Source organism: Ambystoma mexicanum, chromosome 5p (genome assembly GCF_040938575.1).
Source record: "Ambystoma mexicanum isolate Mex_15411 chromosome 5p, UKY_AmexF1_1, whole genome shotgun sequence".
NCBI lineage: Eukaryota > Metazoa > Chordata > Amphibia > Caudata > Ambystomatidae > Ambystoma > Ambystoma mexicanum.
This window is the reverse complement of record NC_090930.1, coordinates 889707663-889731514: the sequence shown is the minus strand read 5'-3', so window position 1 is coordinate 889731514 and position 23852 is coordinate 889707663. Positions and strand designations below refer to the sequence as shown.

Sequence of the window (23852 nt, the reverse complement as noted above, 5' to 3'; positions counted from 1 at the left end):
CAAGAATAAAGTGAAGACAACGGGTGTCTGATAAGTGCTGGAAGGGGTCTGTAGGGTAGCAGATACAGAACCTAGCGCAAGGGTTGCCAGGAGGCACTGCGGGTGTGTGGCTGGGACGGCAGGGATGTGGGCCCGAAATCAGAGGGTAACTAGGTGCCTGGTGCCAAAGCAGACAGATTAGCAGGGGAGAGGCAGAGCGAAGGCAGAAGCAAGAGGAAGGCTTGAGGTACTTTCAGAACCAAAGATGGTTCTCCTTAATTTTCAGAGAGGCATGGAGGCTGTTCCAGAGCAAGGCCCTAGTCGAGGAAAGGGATCTACCCCCAACTCATTGCTTGGAGAAGCGACTGACCCTGAGGGAGTTGGAGGTGAAGGAGCGAAGCGCTCGAGTAGGAAGATATATACAGTGAGGGGGTTGAAAGTATCGTGGACCCAGGCCCCAGAAAGCCTTGTGGACAATGCAAAGGGTCTTGAATTTAATCTTTGCAGCCAATGAAGAGATTTCAGGGCTGCAGAGATACAGTCCCAGGACTTGAGGCCAAGGACAAGTCTCGCAGTCCTGTTCTGGATGAGCTGCATAGGGGGACAGTGGTTGCAGGCAGATTTAGAAAGAGGTTGTTGCAACACTCCAGCCTAGAGTGAACCAGAGCTCTGGAGACAGTGAGATTCTGGGGGAAGGAGAGGAAAGGAAGAATACCTCTGAGGAGGTGCAGTTGGTAGTTAGCCTTTTTTGAGACGTCAGAGATGTGTGGAGAAAAGTAAAAGTAAAAGTCGAAGATGACTACGAGATTCTTAGCCTCGCAAGTGGGAGGAAGGAGAGGGCCAAGGGAGGCCGGCCAGAGTGACAGGAAAGGAAGGTGCAGGTGTGCCGATGAGGAGGATTTCTGTCATACTGGAATTAAGGCAAAGGTTGTTGGTGGCGCCCCACTCCTGGATTGCAGACAGTCGGAGATGAGAGAGGAAGAAGAGTTGGCAGAGGGGAGCCTGAAAACAATTTGGGTGCCATCCGCATAGCACTGAAAGTTTGAGCAGAGAGCAGCAATGCAGTGGGCGAGTAGTGCGAGGTATTGGTTGAAAAGCCACGGAGAGAGGTTAGACCCCTGGGGAACACCAGAGACAGAAAGTGAGATAGAGTAAAGGAAGAACCCAAGTTGGACCTGGGAGGGTCAGTTGGAGAGGAAGGAGGTCAGCCAGGCCAGGGCCTGATCAGTGATACCCAGGTTATCACGGAGGCGATTGAGCAGGATGACCATGGTTGACCGTGTCAAAGGCAGAAGAAAGATCAAGTAGGATGAGGACAGATGGGATATTAGAATCAAGGTTGTAGAGCAGGTCTTCACAGAGTTTCAGGAGAGCAGTTTCCATGCTTCTGGCAGCTCTGAAGCCAGACTGATGGTCATGGAGACAACAAACAAAATCAGTGTGAAGACTAAGCTGGGAGATGGCCAGCTTTTCCAGGAGTTTGCCCAGGAAAGGAGGGATAGAGATCGGGCGATAGTTAGCCAGGCAGGAGGGAGGGGTAGGCTGTGGGTTTCTTGAGAAGAGGGTGCACAAGAGAGTGCTTCAGAGGGGAGGGGAAGGATCCAGAGGCGTAGGAGTGGTTGCAGAAGTCAGCCAGAGCAGGAGCAAGGGTGTCACAATGTGGTCCTTGATGGTTTCGGACAAACAGCGAAGAACCTGTTTTGACGAGACCTTCATAAATCAGACGTGTCTGGAAATCACGTCAGGGGAGAACAGAGGAAAAGATGAGAAAGAGGGAGGAGAGGCGGCTGCAGGGGGGCCAGGGGTAGCAGAGAGAGAAGGGGTAGGAGAAGGTTTTCCTCCCACTTCGCTAGCTCTCCTTTTTGGCACTCTGGCAATTTTTGGAGTTGCTGTGGGCCTCAATGAGATGTCCATGAGCTCAGGGTCTCACCACCTGCCCCTCAAATGAATGGGCTTTAGTTCTGTGCCCAGGGGATGAGCTCTGGCTTGGGTGCTGCCAGCTAGTCTCCAGCTGTCCCTTGATTGGCTGCCTGGAGTCACAGCTTCCTCTCCAGACTGCAGCCTTCCCTCTACATACAGGCCCCGCAAGTAGGCAGTCCCCCTTCCTCCAGGCCTTCCAGGGTCTCTCCAGCTTGAATTCTCTCATCTTGGCCTCTGCACCATCCAGCATCCCCAGCTCGCTCAGAGTGTGCCTGTGTGTTCCACCTTTTATACTCCCTGGGAGAGTCAACTAGCATCAGGTCTGAGTGGTTGAAAAGAGAGGTCTGACCTCGCCTGGCCTCGTTCGAGGGATAAAATGGAAACTGCCCATAGGAATTCATTGTAAACTGGTTCCTATGGGTTATCTTCATGGCTCTGGGTTTCCTCTTCCTCGTCCCAGTGGTTTTTGGAAAAGAGTGTGGAGGGATTGTGGGAGTTTTCGTTTTTCGAGTGATTATGGAAAAACTATGTGGGCTTCTGTCAGGGTGAAGGGGGTAAGTAAATGATGGTGGATACATGGGTTTTTTGTTTTTACAGAAAGGTATTGGGGCATAATGGGACTTTGTCAACAGTATTCTATTTCAAATGAGGGAATGTCGGATGGGGTTATTTTGGAAAAAAGGGGATACCACTTCACGCCTGAGGGCGCGCCTCCCGCAGTCCCCAAGGATCCCAGCCCAGGTGATCCTCCCTTGCTCGTCTGCCCTCAGGCTTGTGATCCAAGAGCGCTGGCTCTGCCCTGGCCACCTGAGTTAGGGATCCCTGGGAATAGACTGGGAGAAACGCCTCCGGTTTCTCACACAATACTGTCCCGCTTGGGATCAGGCTCTCAAATGAAGCTCCTAGGCCCAGTATCTCGAGATTCACAGTTCATTAGAACCGAGAGATTTTACTATGTTCACCTTTAGGCTGTATTGAGAGGACTACGGCCCCCAAAGAGTCATCACTGTATGTTTCTAAACTAAGAGCTGGGTTTTTCGCTAACTCGATTGAGGAATGGGGAAATGCATCTGGGGTGTTCTGAATTGTATTCATTTGACAATGAGTTCTTTTGTTGTAAACTTGTATGGCTTTTAGCCGAAATAAAGATATGTGATGAGGATGACATTTTTCTTGGGATTGTTGTTTATACTGCTTGGGACAGGTTTATTATTTTTGTGTTATATGACAAAGTCCCCAGGACTTGTTTTGGGGAGTTTTAGTGTGGTGACTTATAGCCAGGTGCCTCCCTGAGCCAGTGAATGATGTGTGAGGTTGAGGTATGAGGTATGGGAAGGAACCCCTGGCCATTCCACAACTAGCCTCCCGCACCCCCCCAACAGGCAGGGGACCATGATTTGTCTATCCCATCTGCTCCTGCTCTTTAAGAGAAATAACTGCATGGGATACACTCCAAAGACTCCCCCACCTGGAAGAGCAAGACCCTGCACAGCAACATCCATGAACAAAGGCATCTCAAATATACAGTTCCCTAGACTCACATCCAGCAACTCTTGTGTACTGCGAAGGAAAACTTAGTAACCCCTTTCCCACCAAAAAGGATCAGACGCTCTTCTGCTCCGAAAGCAGCATCCACCTATGCATTCACACGGAGACACACTAGTCAGCCTCAAGATAGCAGATGTTATTTTTTAATCTACAGTCCAGTCTCAGTACATGTTACTAACACTGACTCACATAACAGCTGAGCTGCAATGGCTTTTTAAATCATAATAAGACAAACATGGAAACTTACTCCAAGCCCAAACCTGTGAGGGGATCAGACCAGGGATAAAATGACAACCCAAAAGGGGGCACTGTGGTCGTCATTTGCAGCAGGAGAGGAGCAGAGTTTGGAGCAAATTAGCATTAGAGAGCTACCAAGAGGAAGGGAGCAGATTACGAGGCAAAGAAGTGGAGGAGATTAGAGGCGAGAGACTGGAAGGAGAAGGACAGCAGAGGCTGAACGGAGAAGGGCCGCAGAGGCTGGAAGGAGGAGGGCCGCAGAGGCTGGAAGGAGGAGAGCCACAGAGGCTGGAAGGAGGAGGGCCGCAGAGGCTGGAAGGAGGAGGGCCGCAGAGGCTGGAAGGAGGAGGGCCGCAGAGGCTGGAAGGAGGAGGGCCGCAGAGGCTGGAAGGAGGAGGGCCGGAGAGGCTGGAAGGAGGAGGGCCGCAGAGGGTGGGGAACAGCAGAGAGGAGCAATGATAACAGAAGAAGAACAGCACAGAGTGAAAGCTAAAAACAGGTGGGTTCAGGAGAAGAGTGGCAAGAGTTGGAAAGGAAACGGGAAATCAGGAGGGAAGGGCAAATACTAGTAGGGTTTGAACAGGTCAGAGGAGGAAGCTACGCAATGAGACGCATTATCCTTGACATGGGGTACGAGTGAAGCAAAAATCTGAATGGGCAGAGGAGGAACACGTACATGGCAGAGTGAGAAGAGCAGGACCACAGAAGCAGAGCAAAGCGTAGTAATCAGGACCAATGCAAGGGACACGAGAAGTCCCTCAAAGCTCCCTCAGATGTACTTGGGCCAGAATCCCAGGTTTGGTCTTCCATGCCCATGGACACAACTACAGCTACTGCTACACCTCATGCCCAGCATGCGCCTGTGGCTGCAGGGGCTTGAGTTTGTATCCTTCCAATAACATCAGTATTGACTACCCACAGGATATGTTGCTAACCCCTTGAAGACACGGAGTGCCGGTGAAACAACCCATCAACAAAGCCTGATGAACTTAGTGACTGTTCTTTTAGCTTTGAATGATCCAATGGAAGAGAAGCTGTGATTGAATTGCATTTTTTTTTCAAAATCTGTTTTGAAACTGGTGATGCAAAAAGCGACCCCCCCCCCCCCCCCTATGGACAGTGGAAGGTCTAGTTTGGTCTAATTCTTTTTTTTATGAATTGTGAATGGCAGAGCCAAAGAAAAAAAAATGGTTTAAACCTAAATTCTGGTGTGATCCCATCTCTTGATCAATGTCCATGGTCTGACAGTTTTTAAAACTTTGTCTCTAGCTGCCAGTGTTAGTGTGTTTGCATGATGCAGAGTCTGAATTCCATTGGCTCATTGCATCTAAACAAAAGCATCATTGTTTACAGGAGTCATCTTGGAATAGTAAGTTACATCTGACCTGACCATGTTATTGTTTGTGTGTGTCATATACATGATAATGTTTGTGTTCATTTTCCTTTCTGTGTGACATTAAACTGTGGCATGTAATGTACCCATGCTTTACATTGCATGAATCTCTGCAGTATATAATGGAAGATACTTTTTGCTTATGAATCAGTGTTTTTGCAAGACATTGTAATTGTTTCAATTAAGTTTTACAAAGCTGCTAGGGTTGTTCAGAGGGGTCTGCCTGGGCATCGATTTTGTTAAAATAGCTTATGATATTTCCGGTCAGAAAGAAAACATTAGTGTCTAACATAAACAGAACTTCAATGTGTTATGACTGGTCAACCGACAAGACTGGATCAAATGGGTACTTTTAAGGGTTTCAGTAATCAAAAACAAGTGGGTACTCCTTGGATTTCACAGGAACAATACACATCTGAAAGAATATACAGGTAGGCTCAAGGTAAGGGTCCTCTTGAGTTGAGACTCCAAGCAAATCTCTGTAGCTTTCCCCTCAAAAATGTTTAGGTGCAGGCTTCCTTGGAGGGGTTGAGAATCCCTATTAAGTCCTTCCATTTGGTGTATACAACCTTGAGTTATCTACCCTGTTCCAGGGTAGCCACTGGGTATCTGGTGTGAGCTAGCAGCGTTATTTCTTTAGGGGAGTCACTTCCTCAGGTCTGCCTATCAGGATGGTGCAGGGTCCCTGGGGTAGCAGAGTAGGAGTGGTTGGCTGACAGCAGCTGGTCCTGCCCTCCATGTTGTCATGCCACAAGCAAGTGTACCTCCTCCCAACATGTGATTCTCCCTTTCAAATCAGAGGGCTCACCCCTAATTCCATCCCTCACCTTCTGTGTTTGCTCCCACTGATGCCCTCCACCTCTTCGTAAAGTACTTTGATTCCCCTGTTTGGTTCTTGCACAAAACATTTAATCTCATCCAAAAAATCTGTTCCTTCAACTCCTTCCACCTCCCTGTCACATGCCTCTCTTCTGCTGCTATTTAACATCCTCCATCAATCTTCACACCTTCTTGTTAAAACCTCAAGCCTTGTCCTTCAACTTGCCAACATCCTCCAACAACCTCCTACTTTTTTCACCTTAGAACACTCCAAGACCCTCTGGTTAAGGTGAGTGTGGAACACAAATTCTAATAATCAAATAAACAAAACATAAAAACCATCTCCTTGAGCTCTGAGAATACTGCCACCTCTTCCTTATTCTCCAACCTCCTCTTTAAGCTCACTAACATGCCCAATATTTTTCTGACCCCCTATTTAACTCTCCCAACCTCCTCTGTCAATTATTCTCTACCCTCTGCCTTCTCGCCAGATGGTAATCTCTCCTCCAATACTGATCTTCCTCTTACCTTCAAAAACCCTCTGGTTATTATGTCTTCCTCTGCTCCTCTTTCCTGAACCTCCTCTAATCTCCATGATGTTAATACTTTCTCACCTGCCTCATTTCTTCTACTCAACACCAGCTCTCTCTCCACCTCCTCCTGCTCCTCTAAGACATCACCAGTCCTCCACCACACTCTGTTCCTCCAGCCTCCAACTCTCAGCTCCACACTGGTCCTTTCACAACACTCTCCAAACACCATCCTCACTCCTCTCCAGCATCCAACAAACAGACTGATTTGGAGTTGCTTTCATAAGGTCTTGGCTACTGCACTGGCCTGGTCACCAAATCAAAAAGGCTGCGGCTGTGACTGTAAGGACAGGCTCCACTGTGATTTGCTGAAGGAACTTCCCTCCCACAGCTACCCTGGGTGTGGGTTTAATAGAACCATGGCTAGATGAGGTGGCACAGCCAGCTCAGTTTTCACCAGTCTGCCTTTTTTCCTCTGTCTGCAGCTCTCAAGCCCATTTGCTGATGTTCTTTCCGAATAAAGCTGCATCTGGCCTCTTCTTTTCCTCCTAACATTGTCAGAGAAATGGAGCGTGTAGCAACAGTCCCCCAGATTGGTTTTAAGAAGGGGAGGGCATGCACTTTGTCCCCTCTTGTGGGCAAGGGGTGTGGTTCACCCTGAACTATCCTCAGTGGTGTTTAATAAGCACCTCTGGAGGTGGCCCATTCACTTCCCCAGTTCTTCTGGCCTTCAAGCAATAAAGGTAGTTTTCTAGTCTGGTCCAGGTTTTCCTTCAATAAACGAGGTGGATACTGGGAGATGAAGTGTTCGTTTTTAATTTGTCCCCATATACCTGGCTAAACGAGGATGGGTTTCATTTACGTGAAGTTGCTGCTATCCTTTGAGCCATGTGACTGTCCTGTGCTATGAGGAGGAAGTGCTGCGGGGCTGACCCGAACGGTTTTTGATCGCCCGGCAAGGCACCCCCAAATCCCAGCAGGGGATCTTGTCACAATGGGTACACAAATGAGACATGGCTAATATCTGGAGCATGCATAATAGGTGCCCATAAGAAAAATTAAACAAATATAAGCTTGCATTGAAAACAAGAAGCTTGGCAGAGTTGTGGACATTATGAAGTGGAAGTATGGAAAACCTAATATGGAAACATGTACTGGCAAATCCAATATGCTTGGCTTTGCAAATGGAGAGGATAAGCCTTTCTTTGTCTGGTGGGGGCCTCAGAAAATAAATTTCACCCTCTACATTTAAAAAGCCAGGTATACTCGTTTAGATACTATTTGTTTCTACCTGAAATGTTTAAGACTCTAAAACAAATGCAAAACCATATTAACAAGAGTGATTCTTGCGGTTTAAAAGTCCAAAGTGAAGGAATGAACCGATGGTGATTCAAAGCCAATGAAAGCGCAAGCAAGTGATTCAGTGGGAGGTTGACCATTAGTAGGTCATGGCCGTAAAACGGAAAGTCAGCAAACAAAACATGTTTTGCTATGCAGACATCACCTTTGGGCTCCTCTTTCCCTTTTTTGCATTTATTAGAATATATAATGGAACTACAGAAAATGGCTTTGATGTAATAAACAGATTGTAAAATATAAAAGGGTGAATCAAATAAACATGTTAAAGGCTGGGGGAAAATAAAAGTTTCTTTAAATATTAAAGCAATTTGTATGCTCGATACTACTAAACATCTTCAGCACCACTGCTTCATGCCTCAGCGTTGGCGTTTATGGAAAAGATGGAAATATACCTGTTGAGTCCCTTTGGAACCGGCAGACCAGCCTTCTGGAAGAACCATGTCTAACTATCTAGTCCTCCACCAACATGGCCGCCACAAGATGGAGGACGGATCTATATCTAAATCACGTGACCAACGTTCTACGTGTTGTATCCGTCTCTGGTGCCTGCTGCAGTGACTACAGCTCCCGGACTGTATCTGTGTTTTTTCCCGTTCTTCAGCCTCCTGTTTGCCTTCCTTTTGCCTCCCTCTTGCTTCCAGCCTGCGACCTTTCCTCGTAGAGTTTCCCGCTCTCTCTCCCGCTGGCTTTTCGTGCTTCTGGCGCCCAGCTCTACCTTTACCTACCCGCTTCCGGGTTGGGTTGTCTATCTCTCACCGGCTTACCGCTACTTACTTCCCCCTTTTGTTTCCGACGGCTCCGCTAGGAACCGTTTGTTTTTGTCTATCCATTACTATCCATTTCTTCCACGCTGGGATTCACCCTTTTACTTACCTTAGCTTGTTACGGTTTATCCTCCTCCGATTACCCTTCCTTCCGTTCTGCTGTGATTCACGTTTAGACTTTCCTCCGTTATTCCAGCCCACTTCCTCATTCCGCTGCGACCGGACTTACAGACACTGAAGTGTAAGCTGAGGCTGTTGGAGGACTTTCCACAGGACTATGTTCAGGGTTTTTTGGTGCCTCTGGCTTTTTCCCTTACTTAGAGTCGGCTCCCTGGGGTTCCCTTTGGCATAGGTTCTCATCCCTGCCAGGGTGGACTCTTGCAGAGATAGACCCTACCCCACGACAAAAAGGTCAAGAAACCTAAGGGCGAGAAGAAAGAGGAGAAATGAGGAAGCAAGCAAAGGGTATCTTCTGAGATCCAACAAGACTCTTCAAACATAGAAGGTGAGGAGAGGTCTCTGGAGGGTACGGCGGTTCCTCTGATTCAGGACACACTGACTCCATTCCCCAGAAATTTTTACCAAGTCTCCCTAAACATAAACATATGTTTTTCTTTCCCAGGGTCGCATTAAATGCCACTCTTATTTTTGCCCATCGTTTGGGATAGCAGGCAGAAGAAGGTGGGAGTCTTACAGTTACACATAAAAGGAAATCATGCTAAACAAAAAGCACAAATAGACTTGGTCACTAGAGTACACTTTTTGCTTCAGATTTTATTTATTTTAAATCCTCCTCCTAGACATTGTGAGGAATGCATGGTATTGAGCAGTAGACACAGACACAATGGATACAAGTTTCGAAAACCTTTATTTATTATTTTGGTTTGGATGGTAGAATTCCTAACTGGCCCCAACTCTAAAATGGGAGTCATCTCGACCATTAAACAATAACAAATACTTCCAAGTCAGTCTGGTCAAAATAAAAAAGCCTATACTAAGAAAACCTGCCCTTGCCTCCTTCTCAAAATAATAAATATGTTAAGGGGATACAAAAAGGAAAATAGTGCTTCAAAAAAGAAATGTCAGAATGACTGCAGTACCAATTCCCTTCCCCAGGTTCAACCCCACTGGGTCTAGATAGTCTCTTAATAAACAAATGATAGATGGATGACTCAGTTCTATCAGTCTTACACACTTTGACTTACTGGTACAATTCAACAGTTCAATCTTAGGCTTTCAACTTCTGGTAGTTCAATCACTTTCTTAGGCGGCTTCACCCGCCTTTCCAGCAATACTCAGTTCATATGTTCTCAATTTCTCACAGTTCTGAACAGGCTGCCCTCTGTCGGGCTCGAGTCTGTCTTGTTCTTCGTGGGGGTTCCCTTCCCCACATTTTATCTGAGATACCTTTCACTGTCGAAGTATTTCTAAACTGCAATTCCTTCAATTCACAATCTTCTCTTGCAGCACCAATGTCTCTTGGTACTTTTAGTTCTAATTCTCTTTCACTTGCCTTCTTGGCCTTTTCCAAAGTGCTTATATTTTACTTTTGCCCTCTTAGCATATTTCACAATTCATACATTTAATTTTTCCTCTTATTCAACTTTCTTTCCTTTGATCTCTGCATGTAATATCTTTCAAAAGTTCATAACATTTCGCAGAGACTTTCGAATGTGTGACTTCCTCTCGCAGGACCACTCTGCTGCTATCCTTTTCTTTTAACAATTGTTCTCTTAATTCGAGTTTCATTGGCACAACGCAACCTTCAAATTAGTCTCTTTCAATTTCACATCAACTGGACATTTGTTGCCCTCGATAACTCGCTGTTTGTGTTAAACACATTTCTTTCATCTTCTTCCTGCAGCTCAAGGCCACCAGCGCCTCCTCTGCTCCTCGCCAACTCTGCTGTTCCCCAGGGAGGGTTGCGGGCCATTTCCTGGTAACTTGAAGGTTGCTTTCCTCCGCTCTCTCAGCTCTGCTTTTCGAGCATGCAAAGCTTCCCGAAAGCTTGGAAATCTTGCCTGGCTTTCTCTCGATCCACTCAAATGTTGATCAGCCTGTTGCCTTTCCAACTATCACAACCAGGTTTGCATCAGCCTCAGACGAGCTGTTCCTTCTCGTACCCAGCCTCGCTCAAAGTGTGCCTGTGCGCGCCACCTTTTATTTTCACAGGGAGTGTTAATAAGTGGCAGGTGTACATTGTTAGAGCTTCGTGCCTGACTCTGTCTGGCCTCATTACAGGGACAGGACCAACGCAAGTCAGGGGAGGCAATCGTTCTGACCTAATTTCTCCTCTTCCTCAGTGCAGTACTTTTGTCAAGACAAAGTGGGGGGGGGGAATTATGGGAGTTGTAGTTTCCCATAAAATAAACAGGGATAGGTGTTAGATGGGTTGTGGAAAAATGGGGATACCATGTCTCACCATTGGGTGCTTCTCACCCACTAACCAAGGACCCCCTTATCCAGGTGATCCTCCCTCGTTTGTCCACCCCCAGGGTCGGGATCCAAAAGCAATGGGCCTTTCCCTGGCCACCTGAGTATGGGATCCCCGGCACTAGGTTGTGAAACACCCTCTGGTTTTTCACAAGGTTCAGAAGGCTTGACGCAAGCAGCAGGGCATGTGTGTCAATTTACTGTCTTGAATATATCCAACATAGACAGTGTTTGAAACATTTCTCTTCATTTTAGTTCCTTCTTCAGGAGTCTAGAACAACGGCATTATTGCCTTTTCAAGCTATTTGAGTTGACACCAGTTCAGCATCAGTCAATATCCATGGGAGATCCTACGAATATTCACATGCTAGTACATATGTAATGAGTACAAATGGGAACCCACTTCTGATGCCCATTGACTGTTTCTAGCACCAGTGGTCTCATACATGTATCTCCCAATATCAGTGTGACCTCTATATATCAACCCACCAAACACAATTCCAGTGATTTCTCCCCGCTGGCCTAGTCAGGTTTACGGACTCTTAGAAGGTGCACTGGATACGGCTTACACAGAAACCTTCCAGAAGGACTACTTCCCTAAAAATATACATGGCATCAGGAAGTTTTATTGATATAAATATGAGGATCTAGAAAAAGGAATCTTTATTTTCCCTCTGAATTAAAGAAAGTGATTCGGATAATTTCTTGCTCGCCATATCGTCTAGTGGCATTCCAAACAAATTATGTGAGCAGAGCATTTACTTTTAATCCAGACATGCAACCAATGCGCTTGCTCTCAACTCACCAAACGGAACATTCCATAAGAAAGTTGTTGAAAAGATGGAATTCAAAGCGATGGACCACTTCGGAGCTGCAGTTGAAGGCGTTTAGCAAGAATTGCACAGTAAAGGGTGAACAGTGGCTCGTGGTACTATGAATGCCTGTATACAATTTCTTGGATGTCACCCTTCATTTAATCCAGTGAATCTGCACACGTCCTATCACATATAATGCAAGGCTGGAGAGCCGTAGTCCATCTGGAGTACCTCAGGGAACACCACCTCTACTCCCTCAACATGACAACTTTGTGACATGAAATGCAGGTCCAATACTTCTTTATGTCCCTCAATCGCCCTTCAATTGGGTCAGATGCGATTATGAGGAATCTACTTTGCTGATTATCTTCTAGCTTTTCTTTTTGCCATGTGCACGACAGCTCAACAATCTGCATGCCTACGTCCTCCATTTCTATTTGGAAGAATACGAATACGACCCCCACTAAGGTGGGTTCAGACTATGTTGCCTGATGCTCCTGATCTTTCTGTATATTAGGCTAATTCTAAACTTCCAGAACCTAAAAACTGCACAAACCTCTGTCAAAAACAATTGACACTGCCAGGATGCCAATGCAACCTTGCAATTTATCTCAGAGTGGTTAACTCACATGGATGACACACCAGTCAGTCACATTTGACTTACTGTGCTATTGTATTGCACTACATGGCGGATATCAGTTCAATGGCCCATCCCCTAAACAAAGCTAACAGGACCCAGAGAGCATCCAGGGGACAAACAATGACTTCTGTAAAGGCGTCATACTGGATGCTGCAGCCATTCTTTCCCTCTGTAAATTTGCAGATGTTAGGCAGAATCCTATGCAGTACCCTTTGGGAACACCACACACAATTAAGACTACAAGTGTAAGTACAATTTCACCTTTGGTACAAGCCTATACTACACAGTAAAGTGGTAGCGATGGCTGAGCAGCCAGACTTCTCTCAAGAGTAAAGTGAGCCGTACAAGAGGATACACAAAGGACAAAAATTACTATGGTTCTAACAAACACTGATTCACTGTTTCTGAGTAAAAGAATATACATGTATTTAAACCATCAGTTATAAAACAGTTCACTATTATAAAGCAGCCGAAAATCACAATCTTAATATACTACAATAATCCCCCAATCAATTTGGGACAAGTTAAACTCAAAATGAAGTGTGAGCAAAATGGCACTCCAGCAATTTAAAAGGGAGAAAAGATAAGGTTATTCAAAATCAACAACACCAATGAGTTATAGGCAGGGCAATCTAGAAAAGGCTACTACAACTAGGATTCAAGTCAATAGGCCTGGGCCAATGTTAATGGTTCAGAGTCTTTGCAGAGGATCACACAGTTCAGAGTAGTTTGCGGTCAAGTCTTTGCCAAGAGTTCAAACGAAGTTGGTCGGAAGAAAAGTTATTCAAAGGAGAAGAGAAGGACAAGCCTTCGGATAGGCGAAAGAGTTCAAGCACTTTCACTGCGGTCGGACGGAAAGAACGACCGGATTTGCACAGTACCTTAAATGGAGAAGGATGCTGTAGCTGAGGCAGTTGTTCCTGCAGGCTCACGGTTCCTGAAGCTTCAGTCATGGTGACAAGAAGAGGACGTCTAGAGGGTCCTGCACTGCCCAGGGAAGAAACCAGCAGCGGAGCAAAACGTTGAATAAAAGGTGTGCTCCTTAAATCCCAAACAGGTTCCATTCCTCCTGGCTATCCGGTTCACTGCAGCGATGCACAGCAAATTCGACCACGAGAGGGATGCCGAAGTTTGGTGTTTGGCGAGCTGGTTGGTCCCACCAAGCTCAAGGGAAGAAGATTCCTTGCAGATCTTCTCTGTCGTCGAAGTTTCGGGCGATTCGAACCCGCAGCAGGGGTTCACCGGGATGTCCAGTAGTTGCAGCAGTCGTCTTCCTTCAGCTTCTCTTCGGTTCTCCCGATCCAGTGGCAAGTCTGCCTTGCAGTCCCAGAGACTGGCTTTTTATGCACCAAATCCCCCATTCACACATCCTGGCTGTCAATCACACAGCAGGGTGGCTGTCCTGGCAGGACAGCCACCTAGCCAATCAAACTAGAGTGCGACTTGGGTCTCCAAGGAGACCCTGTGCAGGGAGTTTCAAACACCTCCCTCACATCCTGAACACTGAGACACTCAGGCGCTTAAGGAGGGCTTCTGTGCAGAAGCCCGACAAAGAACGGCAAACAAAGGACCCAAACCTGGTTTGGCGCACAGAGTAAAACACGAGAAAGAGCTTTACAAAAAGAAATGGAGACTCGACCCAATGGGAACCAAAATAAAATAAAAGGGGTCCAGCGGGTTAGAATTTGAGGCTACCACCATAGCCTCAGAACCAGAAGCGAGGCTTTTTTCATAGCTCGCGGTAGAATAGAAATGGTAGATACCACTGCCACCAGTCAAATCTTAGAGAAAGGGGAACGAAATAATGTTCCCATGAGAATCAGACAAAAAGGGATAACGATTAACTGTTCCAGTACTCTATTGGAAGATAGGGTGTACTGGGTCTGTAGATTTAAAAAGACTAGTAAAGTCAATGGCAACTTTACATGTTCTGGGAGACAGTAGTCAGTCCCAGAAAATGGAGTTTAAAGTGGGAAGTCTAAAAAGACAACCCTGTGTCACTGCACTAAAGGTGCTGCGTGACACACAGTAAAAAGATTATGCCTATGGAGTGGTTGAGACTCCATAGTCCATGAGCAAAACATGTACAACACACAGCAAAACAAATGTAAGAGTCGGAAAAAAGCCTCACACTCTTACCAGGCAAATAAATTAAACCCTAGAAATCCAGCAAAGCTGCTGGGGGACTCAACAGGTAGGGGAAATTAGCCATTCTGGAGAATTCTCCCTAACAGCAGATGTGTGCCTCTCCCACTTCATGATGCTTCACTCTAGTGCCTTAGCCCAGTAGAGCCCAGAAAGACATTTCACCACATGAATTCTTTTACTGATAAGGAGTGGCATTAAAGGGATAAACATTTAGATGAGCGTGAACCCAGAAATATTGGGTAGGTAGTCCTTTTAGGACCATGCTCATATTTGTATACTGACATTTATAGGGCACTACAGTTGCTTCAGGGCAGAGAGCAGGGAGTGGAAGGTACCAGGTCATTCACAGGCACTCTGGATTCCTGATTTGGCCAGCAAAAATGAAGAGTGAGAACAGTGAGAGGACTAAATAGGGAAACAAGTGAGGTTTGGGAGCTTTAGGATATTTGTCACCATAGACAGAAGGCAATTATATCCCACCCCAGCAACACACAAACACATACATTGATACTCGGACCATCACACTGCTAAGCCCTAAGGCAGGGTTCCAGATGCATACAGAAGATGGACAGAGGAATGACTGAGGGGAGTAGGCAGGAAGAAAGTGTCCTGGACAGGCAAGCTCAATTTAATTTCATAGAAGGGGATGGCAGCTGGGTACTTTACTGCCTAGATGCTGATTCCCTTGAAATGTGTACTGATTCAGTTTGGAAGTGAAAGGTGACTTATGAAACCAGAGCACATTACATTTAGGAAACTGAATAGGAAATTAGCAAATGTCAGACAAAGGGTGCAGCACAATAGACCATGATTACATTTGCCCCAAACTCTAGCATAATAACCTGTTGGTGCCATTCATCTGCAACATGGGTGGAGAAGGTCATGGATTCTGTGGTGAGACTGAAATAATCAATAACTAGTTGCCTTCATCGGGCTCATTGATTGCCCATTGCTCACATCCAAACCAACCCCTGTTTAAGGCAAGTACAACCTCAGCAGCCTTTACTCACTCGAATCCTTGCAGGCCCCATGTGCTTCACTTGAGGAGGCTGGCAACGTTCACGCACAACAAAAATCTGTTTCTTCAGCACAGCAGAGCTGACATTATTGAAGATGAGTACCTCAACCGTAAACTCTCCTTCCCTAAAGGTATGTAAAAAGAAAAGAATGAGAATCTTCAATGACCTAACACTTGCTCTGGGACTGCAAAGCAGTTTACCAAACCAAGCTGCTGTAGCACTGTCTGCTGTTCAAAAGGGAATTGTACAATGAGTTATCGCTACAGGTCTAGGTAGAATGGCCATGTTTCCAACTGGAAAACCTTTCTGCAAGGTTTAGGGCATTTCAGCATTTACATGAGAGCATCATATTTTATGGATTTTTAATTAACAAAATACATAAATTTAGCTTAAAAAAAATGAAAATCTGAAATTCTGGTATTGAATTTGTCAGCAGACAGAAGAGGTAATTTGGACAAAAACACTTACTCAGAGTTGATCCCGAATCAATGCAAACAAGATTACAGTCTAGACCAGTGATCTTTGGCATCTCTCTTGATCTCTACATTACTTGCATGCTGATCTGCTTAAGAATATTTTAATGAACACCATTTAAAATCGTGGTAGCAGTGCTTGCGCTTAAAAAATTCAGAACATGCAGTTTTTCTTTAAAAAAGGTCTAATTTATCTGTGGGACTTGTTACTATTAAGGTCTATTGGCTCACAAATGTATCAATCCCTGAGGCTCACACATCCTGGGCTCACCAAGGAACCTTACAGCACAACATGAACATATTGCAAGTGTACCTTAGCATTTGTCTCCCATTATGGCAACCACAGAAGTATCATGCTCATTTTACCTGTTGTATATATGGCTACTAATATTTCTTCCCATCTGTATGGTGCCATCGCCAAAGATCCATCGGTATGACTCATTTGTGCCAGAGTTTATTCTGCACTCAAAGGTTACATTGTTGTTGACTAAGACTGATGGGCTGGCAACAAGACGATTGGGGATCACCCTCCTTTGCACAGTGATCGGGTAGATATCCGAGGTGAAGAAGCTGAATGAGTTGGAAGCATTAACTATCACGTTGTATCTAGAGAAAAGTAAAGACGCATAGTAAATATATATCATTTTGGTGGTGTATTGCAAGTCTTTTCTTGCAACATAGGCAATTTGGTAGAAAAACTGTAGCACAATTCGCTTGCAAAGCAGGCTCACTATAAGACTTGATCATCTGGTTTGGTATCACAGTCATGTCAATATCATTGTCCCAGGTCCCAACATTAATTTTGTGTTCGATTATCATACAGAATTCTTGCTGAGAACTTCACAAGATGGGTGTCCATGTTTTATTAATAGCAAATAGTCACCTTCACAGACGCTCTACTCCAGAAAAAAGTAAGTTAGACATTAACACGAATTTTGAATGGAAGGTTGAAATTAGACTAAAGTGTAGTCCATCTTTAGACTACTGTAAAGAGACCCATGATTTACGATTATGTCTAGTAAATAAAGGGCATCTGAGAAGATTGGTTAAGAACACCATGAAACATATGTGCAATAGCAATATAGAGAATTTATCTGGAGACACAAATGGTTGACATTTAGATAGTGTGCATCACTAACTTTTTGAGTTACAGTCCGGTGGTTCATAGAAAAGTCTTCAAAGTACTGGGATCATGATTACCAGATAAACAACCACCATGGTTTGCCTTCAAAAAAGGGACGGAGCCTATAGTTCATTTGGTATATTCTCTTTAAAAAAAGAAAAGGCACGCCCCCCATTAAAGGACACTTCCTATGCAGCAAATGTACAGCTTGTGATTTTGTATTACCGATGGATGTCTTTACTTACCAAGAGATCATCTGGTGATTTGCAAGACACAAATTTTCAGGCAGGCTTCAAACTGCTAACATTGTATAATGTGCCATGTGGAAAAACATTCATTGCTATGCCTGAGAGGCAGATAAGCAAAAGCTTATCTAATTTGACAGTACCCATGGTGAAGAATGATCAAGAATTTAACCACACTGAAAATGACATTACATGGTTAATTTCAGATACAGTAAAATATGAGTATAATAGAGAAGTGGCCATGGGTTTAACAGTTTTTGATCAATTATGGACACTACAATTGTGGTTAAATACTATAGGATTAAATGAAAAAATGTAATCGGCAACTCTGCTCCAAGATGCAATAAGACCCTTATCACCACAGGAAGAAGAATTGTCTAGGAAATAATATTTTAAAATGAAAGCATTATTAATATGCTGAAATAAAGCTTCAATCATCATGTTGCTAAAAAGTATCTAATTTGTAGGAGAGTAGTTTAATGAAACTGTCCTAAACAAAATGACAAATATTAGAATGATTGACGCTTGATTACTCTAACATTGATCACAGTCTGTATATTTTGCGCTTGTCTTATTTGACAATAGGATATATAGATTTGACTAAATGTCTACAACACTATGGGAAAGGCATATCCACACATTTCAATTGGATATGCTATAATTTAGTATTTAGATGCGTTATCGTTTTTTCTAATTTTTTTATAATTGGCAGAGAACCAAAGAAACAGTCTGGGCTGTACCGCAATGACATCGCATTGATGACATTATCCAGTATGTGTCATTTTGAGTATTAAAAATGTATGAATCAAGTGACGGTCCATTTTGGCATGCAGTTGAAACAAATTTCAAAATGAGAGCTCAGAGTTTCTTACTTTGGTGATTGTTTATCAGAATGGTATTACTTTAATAGAATTCCATTATTTTAGATTGTACATTGAGTTTCACTGGAAAATGTGTTCATGTTTTTACAGATGCCTTAGCAATAATGTATTTTATGAGCCTTCATTACCAAGAGCTTACCAGGAATGAGTTTGATGATATTTTTTATTTTTACACAGTGGCATCTTGAATTATGACATGAGACTATGTATTCTTTGTACATGTTTTGATTGTTTTAGCAGTTCTGTTGGACAGGACAAAGCTGAGGCACGTCTTTTTGACATAATTTGTAACTTGAATTACTAGTTTTCATGCGAAAATGTATATATAGATTCCTAATAGCACAATTTCATGATTGTTTGAAGATATTTCCCTGAGGAAGGATGCACATTTCAGAAATGCATTAGATCTATATTACTGCCTGTGTACATGATAACAAGTGTTTAATGTTAAGAAGGTTTGATAATATTCTGTGAAGAATTTTGATTAATGTACTTAATGTATACACAAATATTGATAAAACAAGAATAGTGAAACTTTCACAAGGTTTCACTTATCTTCTGACACAAAGTTGCCAGAGGAATATTGAACTGTTAATACACTCATGGTGCAAGAGGGTTGCTGGTGAGCCGCATTATTACCAATAATGTGTTTGATACCAAGTAATCTTTACTAATTTACAGTGGTTCCCACATTTGACTTTATAGATTGTCTCATGTTCTAATTGAACCACAAAGGAAGGATTGGTTACTAACAGTGATTTAGAAAGGAAAGTGGTTCAATAGTCCACTTACTTTCTTTGCAAAAAGAAATTTGATATCTTAACCCTTCTAAAAATAAACAGATGTGGATTCTAAACACAAAACAGATCTTTTACAAAAGAATGGCTGTAGAAGTGCATTGCGGCCCTGTATTAAATGGGGATACATCACTTTAACACAAGGTGGTAATAACAGGGCTGGTGAGAGGATATTTGCCCCCATAGGCAGGAGGCAAATATATTCCACACCACCAACACACAAACACATACAGTGATACTCAAACCATTGCACCCCTCTGCTCAAACATGCTCCGTTTCTTCCTTTGTGTCAGACACAGAAAAACAAACTGCACATGCAGAATCAGGGAACACCTTTCTAACATTCAAAGGAGGCACTGTAGGGTCAGGCAGCATAGAGCATGGCCCTCAAAAGAACAGGAAGAGCATGGGTAGCTTCTGTGTCAGCTTTCCCTCACGCACAGAGCAAGTATATTCTAGGTATCAACAATGTAACTCCCCCTAGACACCCTGTACATCACAGGTACTATATGTGCAACCTTCCTGTTTACATGGAACTGGTAAGGAGCAACCAGGAGCAGGATTATTTCCCTCACACAGAACTGGCACACGATTCCCTCACAGATACAACAAGCAGAGCACAAGGAAGCAGAAAAGGCTTCACTCACCAAGACAATATTGTTTTAAAGATCTTTGCATTTTTTTTTAGAACTAGACTTTGAAGCATGGTATATAAACAATGTCTCATTGCTTACATCCAGACTTCGTTTTCGCTTTTGTAAGAAATGCATCGGACCAAGAGGGACAACATGACACCACTTTTCCAGAGCTGAATATGCCTTTTGCAAATCAATAGCAAAATAGGTTTATGTCCAATTTAAGTAACCAAAAACTATAACTGTCGTAGAACATGCAATTTGTTGTGTGAAAGCCTCGGACTAGAAAAATGTCATCCAGGTGACATGAGTCCACTGAGCACCTTTTTCATAACAGACCTCAGTTACAAGGTGCTTATGGGTCACAAGACAAATCTAATAAGTTTTCAATCTCTATAATAAAAAATGGTTTTACAAAAACAGGCAATTGGAATTGCCTGTTAGGTGGGATCTAAGTAGCACCTTTGCCTGTTTATTTGCCATTCTTTACCCCGATTTTGGACAATTTGAGAAACTACAACTCAGCCACTGAGCTCGCCACAATCTACCATGACACAATGTCCTCAGCAGTAAATAATTTAGCTCCACAGAAATCTAGGTTGATGTGATCACAACCTTCGAAAGTGTGGTTCTCCAAGGTACTTGTGAAACTTAAACATCAGAAAAACTAAGCATTATAGGTTTGGAAAACGTACTTATCCTTGGAGGACAAAACAAGCTATGGGTTTCTGCTAACGAATATAAAGGTGCTATTTGTCTAGCAAAAAATGTTTCGTATACCAAAAGAATCAAATAGAATCAAAGAGGTAACATCTGACTCGAGGGAACTATTTAAAATCTTGAGAGAACTGGAAGAACCTCACCCTATTGCTCCTACAGTGCCCAAAGATGTAAATTGGTGCACCTCCATTCACAATGCGATGGTACAAAGATTTTTAAAAAATCAAAGGTGAATTCTCAGCCAAATTAGGGGCTTCACACAATCATCCTCTCATAGGTAATAGTGGCAGTCGTATCACCTCCATACCACAGTTTACATTTAGGGAGGTGAAGGAAGCAGAGATGTTGCATACTCTTGAGAAAATAAAACCTGCTAACGGTAGGGTTGAGGTCTGCCTGGCCACTATTATTAAATCTTGTGCCACGTTCCTTACTCCTCTTATCACCAAATTTGTAAATGCCTCTTTTCAAGAGAACTACGTTCCCTCAGCCAAAAAACGTGCATGAATTTCTCCACTCGTGAAAAAACCTTTGTTGGATCCTAAACTTCCAGCCAACTATCGCCCTATTACAAACTCGCAATTTCGCCTAAAGATACTCGACAACTCCCAACTGCCAAATGAAAGTTTCTAGCCCTATATAACATCTTAGGTCCCAAACAGTCAGGCTTCATAAGTGCACAGTACGGAGTCCCCTCTTTTGGACTTCAAAACCAACATCCTGCAATACTGTGATAAAGGGGACATCTCACTTCTAATGCGTTTGGATCGAACGGCAGCTTTTTTGATTTGGTAGATCACACCACTTTGGTAGCAAGTCTTCAGGACTCTGCCTCATTTTCATACGAAGCATCATCTTGGGTACATGGTTTGCTGAAAAACCGGACTTCTTTCATGATCAAGTAGGATGAGGACAGAAAAGAGGTTAGAGCTGAGGTCAGAGTGCAGGACTTCACAGATGTCCAGGAGAGTAGTTTCTGTGCTTCTGGCTGCTCTGAAGCAAGACTGATGGTCATGGAGACAACCAATAGATTCAGTGTCTTAATAAACAGATTCAGTGTGGAGATTGAGCTGGGAGATGTCCAGCTTTTCCAGGAGTTTGCCCAGGAAAGGAGTGATGGAGATCGGGAAATAATTAGCCGGAAGGGAGGGGTCGGCTGAGGGTTTCTTGAGAAGAGGGTGCACAAAAGAGTGCTTCAGGGGATAGGGGAAGGTTCCAGAGTCGAAAGAGTGGTTGCAGAAGTCAGCCAAGGCTGGAACGAGGGTGTCAATGTGGTCCTTGATGGTGTTTGAAGAACAGGGAAGAACCTGCTTTGATGAGGTTTTCATAGATCGGACTTTTCTAGAAACCTTGTCAGGGGAGAAGAGCGGAAAGGCAGGGAGTGGGGGGGGCAGGAGGGGGGCCGGAGCAAGAGGAGAGAATGGGGTGAAAAGCCATGGCTTGTACATGGTTTTAGCGATTAAGTGAGAAGCCAAGGTGTACAGAGGGCCTGGGAAGTAACAGGAGAGGTAGAGACTGCAGCAGGATTGGTCAGCTCCTTGCAGATTCAAAAGAGTTTGGCTGAGTTGTTAGATGCTGCAGAAATGCAGGCTTATATGTGAGCTCTCTCCTTAGTAAGGATAGAGAGTCAATATTGCCTTTGGAGCAGGTAGCACGCCAGTATGTCAGAGGATGTACACGATGCCAACCATTTTCTCTCAGCCTCCCTACACTTGCGTTTAAGGGTGATGAGATCTGAGTCGTACCAGGAGTTGCACTTGGGTTTAGGCTTCATGCGGATCCTCATGACAGGGGCAAGTGCATCGAGAGTCTCAGAGATAGCAGAGTTGAGCATGAAAAGGTCTGTGTCAAGGTGTGAGTCAGCCAGAGGCACAGGAGGGGTAGAGAAAGAGGCGGCGAAAGCCTCAACTGACACAAGCTTCATGGTTCGAATGACTGAGAAAGTGGGTGGCAGTGTGAGGGTAGGCTTGGCCTGAGGGGTGGAGAAAGAGAGAGGAGAGGAGAAAGAGGTCACTCCAGGAGAGAGGAGTGGTGAGAGGGTTGAGAGGGGGAGGTCTCAGACAATCAGAAAATCGAGAGTGCGCCCTGCAGAATGAGTTGGGCAAGAGGGAAGAATAAAGAGCGAGAGAGAGAGTTGCAAAGGTCATGAAAGAGTCCTGTGGCGGGACAGGAATCATCCAAGTGGATGTTGATGTCTCAAGGAGGAGGAGCGGAGTGGTGATGCTAGGAGGGAGGAAGAGAGGTCCGCCCACTCGGAGAGGAAGGGGGAGATATGACCAGGTGGCCAGTAAATAGTAGCCACTGTGAGAGAGTGGCCAGGAGAGAGAGAAAGCCTACAGACCAGGCATTCAAAGGCAGAGTAGGACTGCATAGGAATTAGAGGGGCAGGAATCCACTCCAGGAAGATCAGGGCTACACAACCACTGGAACCGTTGGATCTGGGCACAGAGAGGATCTTGTAGCCATCAGGAAGGAGAGTGACAAAGCTTGTGACAGAGCTGGCCATGAACCATGTCTAGGTGAGACCAAGGACATCAAGGTCGAGTTGTTCCAGGAGATGGCAGATGTTGACGGCTGAGCAAGAGTTAAGCGTAGAAAAGGTTGCCATCCTTCAAAGACTTCCGGGGAGGGGTACAAATCAGAGGTACTCCCTGCTGAGGTGCAGAAGGAGCCAGAGGTAGGGCAGAAGAGGAAGGAGAGGAGGGTAAGGTAGCCAAGGAGGAGAATGAAAGTGCCAGAGATGTGGCAGAGGAGAGAGGCAAGGAAGCCGAAGGAAGGAGAAAAGGAACCGCAGGAGAATGACCTTAGAATTATAGATTGGAAAGCCGGAACAGTGTGGACCGAAGCCCAGACAGCCCCGCATGCGATTACTGAGCTGCCGTCAGGGTGAGAAGCACACTGACTCAAAGAGGTCTACTGAGCACATACTCACTGGGAACGCAGGATTCGCTCTGGCTGCTGACTGAGGGACACACCCCACACCGAACGTGTGTGGAGGAACACTGGCCCCAGTCCCTAAATACACCGGCATGAGAGCTGGGCACGGCTGAACGCCGCTCCACGGTCCTCACATGCGACTCCAACGTCACAGCCAGGGGAGCTGGCATACTGGCTGATAGACGCAGTGCAGCGCAGACCGGGTGAGAGTGTGACTGCACCACAGTGTGGGGCCTCCTACCACCCCATCACGCTACCGAGCCGTAGGAGAGATGACTCCCAGAGGATCCACAACCTTGAGGTAAGGAGGGACTGCCACAATACGGCCCACTGTGTTACACAGCCCTCAACGGGCATACATACCACCCTGATACGAACGCTCCCTTCCGACTCAATGGGGAACATGCCTCTGGCCTCCTAACCTCCACAGGCTACCT

At 44.8% G+C, this 23852-nt stretch overlaps 1 protein-coding gene across 1 annotated transcript in view; it reads right to left on the bottom strand.

The window, feature by feature from the left end:
• Positions 1-23852, bottom strand: part of PKD1L1 (polycystin 1 like 1, transient receptor potential channel interacting) — a 2330280-nt gene that overhangs the window by 1936634 nt on the left and 369794 nt on the right. Inside the window, exons 6-7 of the mRNA XM_069613333.1 lie at positions 16444-16683; positions 15596-15728 (exon numbers count right to left, since the gene is read on the bottom strand). Of these exons, the coding sequence (XP_069469434.1) occupies positions 15596-15728; positions 16444-16683 (373 nt within the window). The remainder of the gene's footprint in view (positions 1-15595; positions 15729-16443; positions 16684-23852) is intronic.